Source organism: Eschscholzia californica, unplaced genomic scaffold (genome assembly GCF_041429995.1).
Source record: "Eschscholzia californica isolate CP2 unplaced genomic scaffold, dmEscCali1.0.p SCAF_5, whole genome shotgun sequence".
NCBI lineage: Eukaryota > Viridiplantae > Streptophyta > Magnoliopsida > Ranunculales > Papaveraceae > Eschscholzia > Eschscholzia californica.
Window position 1 is genome coordinate 46,558,298 of NW_028238472.1, and position 8,901 is coordinate 46,567,198.

General features: G+C 33.3%; 2 protein-coding genes across 2 annotated transcripts; both read left to right on the forward strand.

Annotated features, from left to right (window-relative positions):
- The first annotated feature begins 1,290 nt into the window (after positions 1-1,290).
- Positions 1,291-3,484, forward strand: LOC147539803 (uncharacterized). The gene is made up of 4 exons (XM_086643176.1): positions 1,291-1,341; positions 2,143-2,241; positions 2,481-2,524; positions 3,320-3,484. Exons 1-4 carry the CDS (start codon positions 1,311-1,313, stop codon positions 3,482-3,484), a joined length of 339 nt encoding a protein of 112 aa, XP_086499302.1. The 5' UTR covers positions 1,291-1,310.
- A 1,186-nt stretch (positions 3,485-4,670) lies between these two features.
- Positions 4,671-7,956, forward strand: HY5 (Basic-leucine zipper (bZIP) transcription factor family protein). The gene is made up of 4 exons (XM_086638790.1): positions 4,671-5,229; positions 5,606-5,786; positions 5,903-6,059; positions 7,518-7,956. The coding sequence occupies exons 1-4, from the start codon at positions 5,133-5,135 to the stop codon at positions 7,584-7,586; spliced, it is 504 nt and encodes a 167-aa protein (XP_086494916.1). The 5' UTR covers positions 4,671-5,132; the 3' UTR covers positions 7,587-7,956.
- Positions 7,957-8,901: the final 945 nt, after the last annotated feature.

An 8,901-nucleotide genomic window follows, 5' to 3' on the forward strand; every position in this document is an offset into this window, starting at 1 on the left:
GCCTTTTAAACAACTGTATCAAATTCATTCAACAGATGCTAGTAGAATGTAAAAAATGTTAGGTTTTGTTTGATACGTTTTTTTTCCTAGAGAAAAGAGAATTATTTTCTCTTAAATCTTAATTTTCTAATGTTTGGTAGGTTATTTAGGGAGAGGGAAAGAAAAAGGCACGTGACCTTTTTTTTCCCCATTTTCTTCAAAAGTGGGGAATTCTATTACCCCGGTTTCATTTGAGTAAAAATTTCTCTAATCCTGATTTGACGTTCTTCTCTCTCTAAGTAGTACATATCTCTCTTTAAACAGTACAAAACTCTCCCTGTAAACAGTACAAAAGGTTCTCTCTCTAAATAGTACAAGTTTCCCGGAGTAAAAATTTCTCTATTTTTTTTTCTTTCCTCAGATTGCTATCAAACACAACCTTAGTAGAAAAAATAAGATACTAGCAAAATAGTATTTCCTTTTTAACCTACTGTAACAAATTCATTCAACAAATGCTAATAGAATGTAAAAAATGCTATTAGAATCAATAAGATGCTAGCAAAATAGTATTTGCTTTTTAACCTACTGTAACAAATTCATTCAACATATGCTAATAGAATGTAAAAAAAAATGCAATTAGAATACAGAAAATGTAACAAAAACAATTTAACTCTATAAAACTTTTTTATGAGAAAAAGATTGTAATGATAGAGATTTCAACATTCACTTTTTACCAAAAAGTGATAAAAAAAAAATGTTACACTTACGTTTTTGTTAGAATAAAATAATTTTTTTAAGAAGATTGTAGTAATAGAGATTGTGTTAATAGAGATTTATAGATTCTAACGATCAATTTAAGTTGGACATACATCACATACGAATTTTTGATGTCTAATTGGACCGAGGTAGATATAAAAAGTAAATCACAAATTCATACTTTCTTGAAGTTCAAAGAACATAGAGTTACAAAGAGAGAAACTCGTTTTTGATAGAGAACATCTCGTTTTAGGTAAATATCCATTGATATGGTAGGTTACTTTAGACAAATATAAGTTTTGAAAATAATATACACTACAAAAAAAATGCCTAATAGGGACACACTTTTTCATGTCTGTCCCCAATAAAATCAAAATAGGGACAATTTTATACTATTTGTCCCTAACAAAATTATAATAGGGACAAATAAATTTATTTTATCAAAATATTTTAAGCAGCGGGAACGAAAAAAAGGCGCTCAATTTTGGCGCACAATTTTACCTAAATTTGGCCCTAATTTTCATTTCTCCTCCTTTTTCCTTCTCGCAAGTCCCATAACAACCGACTTCTTCTCCATGGTGATGATTCTCAATCTTCATACAACAGGTTAGGTTTTTTGTTTTTCTTCTCATCATCTTCTTCTTCTTATTCTACCATTGTTACAAACTATTTTCCAGATTACTGATTGAATGACCGAGTTCTTTTTCTTCGTCTTCTCACCATCTTCTTCTTTTTCTTCGTGTTTTACTACTACCACAAACCATTTTTTAGATTTTCGATTGAATGATTCTAGTGAAATCGACAAGGGCAAATCGACTTGAACACACCAGAGAAATCGACTGCTTCTTTAGGTATTACTATGATTAAATTTCTTCTTCATCTTCTTTTCTCTATTCCTAACCATATTTATTATGAGTAACAATCAAATAAAACTGTCTAGGGTTTTCAAATCATAAACTTAATTTCTAATATAAGACAGAAAAAATATTTAGGGTTTTCCTTGCTAGAAGGTTATCTGATTGTAATTGATTATGTTTATTTACAGCTTGTTGCCAATGTTCTGTATTGATTATTTCATGGTTCTTTTTGGTTACTGCAAGTGCCTCTAATATATGCTTATGTATTAGGTCACAATAAAAGAGTTCAAAGAGTCTCCATTCTTATCTGCATTGTTGGCTAGTGTTGAAGTTGTGTGGTTCTCCCATAAGTACTTATATACTATGATAGTTGAACATAAATTAAATAGGAGGGGCTATGGTCCTGAAAGAAATCCCTTATTAGGTTCTAACTAACTAATGATGAAAACAATACTTAAAAAGAGAAGGGATCGATATCCCTTATTGGATTTTAACTAACAATTAATGAAAACAATAGATGGGATGGATAATTAGAATTTACTTCTTACAGATTGCGAATGTGATTTAAGCACTCTACTTGGAGCATGTAGCCGAGGAAAGAATTCACGAGAAGAATTGCGACGAAGGTTCACTATGCATTTTATTTCAGGTTTGCAATATTCTTGTATTTATTTGTGAAAAATCATTAACTATTTGAGTTCTTAGGTTCAATATGGTAAGGGAAAGGCAGTCCCTTATTTGAATTCTGAGCAGGTTTTGGTATGTTTACTATAGATACATCTATAACACTTCTTTTTTATCGCGTGAGTGCTCTATGTATACAAGTCCCTGATTTTTTGATCTTGGAATGTTTTTTCTCGATGATCAATTACTTCAAGCAACAAGTAGTTCCTGAGGTTCGGAATCAACTACTAAAGAACTATGTTGACCAGGTACAAAATCAGTGTGGATGCTCGAGGCCCAAGAACTTTTACCAAGTAATTTTGTTCTAACCATCTATATGCATTCAATCTTCAGTTCCCAAGTTGTGATATTAAATATAATTCACTTGATATTCATGCCTCTTGGAACATTGTTTCATGCATGGATTGATCAATGCTTGAGTCTCGAAAACTTTAGCATAAACAAATATCTGAACTTGTTTCTTGGAAGGGAAACGAAGTTCGATTTTGAAACTAAGACTTCCTTATGTTTTCATTGTTTCAAAGCATATATTGTCTTTCAATTGTATTGAGGTGTGTTAAATTGGTTTTAGGTGTCATTAGAGTGTTTGGAGGAATACAAGTTAGAAAGTGGAGGTGTTTAACTTATAAAATTCTGGTTTAGCTTCCCAAGTTTTCCTCAACAACCTACAAATGAATAATAGTGTGGCTTAAGTCAAAATCTCATACATTTACTTAAGTTGCCTTAGATAGATTACTAAATATATATAAAAAAACAAATGTACCACATAATGCTATTTGGAAAATAATTTATTGTGCTATTTACTTAACGAATGTGCTGCGGCACTGCAACAACTTATGTGTATAGTTGTAGGCTTTTTCATACTTCTATTTTTATTCCTGGTAATGTTGGAGTTCTTATTTAATTTTAGTTGCTTATTTTTTTGGTGGAAATGCTAGATTTTTAGCTTGTGTTTCAAAAACTAAGTTATTATCTCAAGTGGTTCAAAGTATGAGATTATCTTTTTGTAACATGTTTAATCTTAGTTATATGTTATCTGACAGGAACTGATTATTATCACTGATTTGAAGGCATTGCCAACTACTGCATCAAAGTTATTGAAGATTGGGTATCGTGTTTTGTTGCTTGCGATGAATTTTATCATGGAGATTCAAGTGATTAGCATGATTAGATACATATTCAATATTTTTTTTGTTAATATTTGTTAATTGCTTTAGTTAGTGAATATTTTGGTTGAGGTATAACTTGTATATAAAACTACTATGAAATATATTATCTTTTGGTATGAACATAATACTTTGATTGTCATTGTTTGGAGCTCATTATCAATGGGTCTTAGATATCTTTGATTTTGTCTTGTTTTGTTGAAATTAAACAATTGAAAAATAATATTATGTTTCAAAAGTAAATGTATTATCGCGGATATTTATTATAGGAGAAATGCATCAGGGACAATTCTTCTTAAGAATATCAGTTCTAAAAAACTTTGCCAAAATTTAAGGACAACTATTAACCATCCCAAAGTAAATTATTTGAAAATTCTGCCTAAATGTTTTGGGACCGCTAATATCTGTCCCAAATAATAGTTAGTTATAGGGACAAATGAATACTGTCCCTAATTAATACTGGGGGACGGATCACATCTGTCCCTATATCTGTCCCCAATACTATTTGGGACGCCAGTGTCAGGGACAGACAAAAACCGTCCCTGATACTTTATTTGGGACGGTTTTGGGGTTTTAGGGACGGTTATTTGCCGTCCCAAATGGCTATGTTTTTTGTAGTGATATATTCTTGAATTCAAAGAACATAGAGTTACAGAAAGAGAAACTCATTTTTGAGGAGAGAGAAACTAGTTTTAGGTAAATACCATTGATTTGGTAGGTTACTTTAGAAAAATATAAGTTTTGGAAATAAAGATTGACATTGAATATTCACCATAAATATTCTTTCATAAGAATAATTGTATTAACTCAACCATAAGAAACATTTGGTTTACCAATAGTTAAAAAATATTTATGAAAGGATAAAAATGAGAGAAAATTAAAGGATTGTTGCATGGATTGGGACCCACCAAATAGTTAATTTTTTGACTTATTTTACATTTTCGGTTTATTTTGGTTTTATTTTATTTATTGATTTAGGAGTTGATATATGACTAATTACCCCCGATCTTAGACTCAAAAATCTTTTTTCCTAACCTAGTAAAACTTACACGAAATCAACGATCTCTATTTTCAAGTCAACTATCTCTCTTTCTCTCTTCATGGATTTTTTACGTTCTCGATAATACAGTTGACTCCTATTTAGTTCAAGAATAGAACTACTTTTGTACCTTCTTCTATCATTTTTCTAACAATAATTGTACAGAATTACAACAAAATTCGTACTGGTGTTGGCTGTGCAAATTAGGCCTATTTCCTTTAAAAAAAATGTTCATCACAAACACCAAAAACTAGGTAGTACAATCACACATTCAATAGATAACCATTTAAAAATGATGTAATCTTCTAAAACCTTCCCCCACATTGAATGTTCCTCCTTCAAAATTCAATGCACCAAACCCATGGTCCACCACCCATACTTCAACTAGATCTACTCCTAATCCAACGACTAATATCTCCCCACGCTCATCCTCTCAAAACCTTTAGATTCTTAAATTACCTTGTGGCTTCCAATCTTCCACGGTTAATACTTTATGACCGTTAGATCATTCCAAATCTAACGATCATTATTGCTTCCTTAAACCCTCTTCGACAACAGTAAGAATATTAACCCCCGCTCTTTTTCTCTCTCAAAAAAAAAAAAATCAGGAAACAACAAAATCCCCTCTTTCTCTCTCTACTTGAATCAAAGATGCAAGATCAACCTGCAAGTTCTCTTGCTACAAATTCTCTTCCATCTAGTAGTGAAAGATCTTCAAGTTCTGCTTTTCAACTTGAAATTAAAGACGGTAATTACTTTCATCTCTGTACTAATAACTTTTTTTTCCCTTGAAATTTGCATTTCCCCAAAAAATTTTACCTACCTTGAAAGTTTCAATTTCCTCTATGGGTTTTTAATAAAATCAAATTTCTGATCTGGGTTTTGTTTTGATTAGGAAAAAATGTTGAAAATCTTACTTAATCTGCTAAATTTCCATCTGTTTCTCTGTTTGTCGAGAATGATTTTTTATTTTGTGATATTGGGAACTTTATCTCTTAAATTTCCTTGATGAATTTGAGATATTTAATTGGATTTACGTTTTTTTTGATTGAGAATCAGATCTTAACTTATTTTAGGTTGAGAACTGATTTTTCTTTTCTGGGTGGGGAATTTTGATTTTGAAGGAGCTGAAAGTGATGATGAAATAAGGAGAGTGCCGGAAATGGGAGGAGAAGGAGCAGGTCCATCAATTTCCGGTCGAGGAGAAATTGGTCCGAACAGGATTCAAGCTTCAGGAGAAGGAGGAGGGGTTCTGAAAAAGAGAGGAAGAAGTCCAGCTGATAAAGAAAACAAAAGGTTGAAAAGGTATGTAAGATTCCGGCATATAATTGTCATTTTCCGGCTAAATTTTAGGGTTTCCGATGACTGTCATTTTGGTTATTTGATATTTTTATATGGGGTGTTTTTGGGAATGAAAAAAGGTTGCTTAGGAACAGAGTTTCAGCTCAACAAGCTAGAGAGAGAAAGAAAGCTTATTTAACAGATCTGGAAGTTAAAGTTAAAGACTTGGAAAAGAAGAATTCTGAACTTGAGGAGAAGCTTTCAACTTTGCAAAATGAGAATCAAATGCTTAGACAAGTATGTATCTTCCATCACTATCATGACATACCCATATTCTTATATGACATTATCATCATCATTTATCATAGTATTATTATTATTTAACGTTACGAAAATACACTTGACAAGGTCTGTACAAATACAACATTAGGTGTCGGAAGAGTGACCGTTAGATAGGGTTGTTTTTTTTTTTTCGTATCCCACCATACGAAATACGAAACCTAATTATCTTTTTCAACTAATACAATCTAATGATTGAGATAAAATATTGTACGGAGGTTGTACGTTTTGGAAATTTCACTTCAACATGGTAGGTCATTGTCATAATCATAATGAAGATTAAATAGGTATACCACATTCATGACTTTAATCATGTCCAATCCCCACAAGGTTGCCACATTTACTTATTTTCGTGTACTATGAACCCATGTGAACTTGTTTTACTTTAAAAAAGTGGAGAGTAATACGGGTACTAGAGAAAGAAAGGGGAAAAGTACAAGATGATTTAACTACGGATTTTTGTGAGGACGATATAGACAATCAAACACTATATATCGTTGTTTCTAAGTTCACCTAGTTCCGACGTAACAACGTTTAACCCCCTTCAAATTACAGATCCCTTATGGAATTTTCCGAGTTTGTGATGGTTCACAGATTGAGGATGTCATCACTGAATCCTCACTCTTAGAGCATATTATATTAGTATATCATGGATCCGAAGATTCTATTAGTAGTTGTGGCTTCACCTTTAGTATACTTCAAATTCAGTTTGATTTTTTTCGTACAAATATATTAAGTTAAACAAGATTCAGAATCGAGTACCCAGTGGGCTTAGACTACAAGATTCGTGTTGAAGGCCAAACAGGAACCTCCACCTATCTAGCACAAGCAACATAATCATTGAATTCTAAAACATGGTGGGTCTCTCTTGTTAATGTGGGTCGGACCTACTTCCGTACGAGGGACTCTTGTAGTACATTTTTGTCACCAAGAAGATAAGCCAATCTTGAATATATAGTGCCCATTGTGTTCCACTTCCTCACACCGACTAATAAGCCCAACTTCAACACGTAGTCCACTTTTTGGGTTCTGCTCTCTATAATTGTGATTTACTTACTTAAGCCCAAGATTTTAATTCAATTGTTTAAATCAAGCAGTTGCTGAAGATCAAGATTACTCCGTTAGTGAGAAAAGTATCGTGCTTGAGCAAGCAACTCTTATAAGAATTGCATATATGCAACTAACGAAACTATTCAATTAAGAACCTAGAGTTTAAGTTGATCAACTAGATTTGAAGTAGTTTTTCTTCCCCTTTTGTTAATTTGCATCTGTACTAGCATTTTATAGTTGTTTCGAGACAATCCGTGGTATCATTCTTCCTCATTATATAAATGGAGATGTTATTGAGACCCATTACTATAAGAACTTCGATTGAATTTGAAACTAATAAAGAATGTGTTGTTATTGTCTTTGCAGATATTGAAGAATACAACTGCAGGCAGAAGAGGAGGGAGTAGTAGTACTAATGCTGATGGATCTTTGTAACTTTAGAGAGAGAAAGAGAAGTATCAACATTGTGTTCTTTTCTTCTTTATTCTCTCTCTCTTTTCTTTCTATTTAAGGTTGTGGGTTAGTGATCATTTAGGAATATGAAATTGTCAAACAAATAGACTGTTATTGACTCTCTTAATTGCATGAAAACCCCTAAACCCAAAAGAATTTTCAAAAACTTGAGAGTAATTCGGTTTAGTTTGGTGTTTATATTGTAGATGTCATCGGTTTGAATCATCTGTTATTAATAGTATTTCTAGTGAGGTAGGTTGAAGTTGGTCTAGAATTAGATTATCATTGTTAAAAAGAAAGACTGCAACTCAAACAATGATGTTTATCAAATCTATTAATTTGGACTGAGCTAGTGAAACGGTTGTCCACCTATCTTGGATTCGTTAAGGACCCGTGTTAAAGCAATTGGATTGGGATGGCGGGCTCTGTCCGGTGAATTGTACACACACCTTACTAGCTTACTTGGGTACCATATGGGCCTAAATCAGAAGTGCTTGGCTGTGCGCCCGTGCCTATGGCCTAATGGTGGTGCAGGGTTGTCTACTGAAGTTGGTGTATATGTCACTTGGGTACCATATGGGCCTCAATCATACGACCATGGGGAGCTTCTATAGCCAAATTGAAAGTGTGGGCTACGTCGAGTGACCTGAACGTCAACCCCGTGTGAGTTCCTTATCGACCCAAGTCATATGCGCTCGGGTGTGTAGAGGCTTATGAGCAGGCACTGTCTTGTGAAGTTGGTGTCCTCCTGAATTGGGTGCCCTCTGGGCCCAAGTAATAAGTTGGTCATCTTTTTTTTTTTTTGTTGAATTAAGCACTTGGTCATCTAGTATCCACAACTTTAAGAGCACATAGTAGAGCCAAACTCATATATATATAGAGATGGTGTCTCTCTATCTTTTGTTGAATTATTAAACCTCTCACCAATGTGGGATTAACCTCCCCTTCGCACATTGGCTCTGAACATCAATAGTTATTGGGTCGGGCCGAGATTTGTTATGACCTGGTCTCTGATACTAGTTTTGGGTCTCTCTCCCCCCAAAAGCTAGCTCAAGAGGTAAGACTTCTCCCACACTTATTAACACACCTTCTGCCCCTTCCACAATCAATATGGGATTAACCTAACAATGGACTAGGTGAAGGCAAAGTATAGATCCACGTAATAAAAACAACTATTACATATTTTGTCCACCATTATGTATAACTAGTAAACAACATAACTATAATTAGAAATTTGACCAGTCCTTTCTTCTCAACCTATTTTAGGGTTTCAACTAAAAGACCACAACTTCCATCA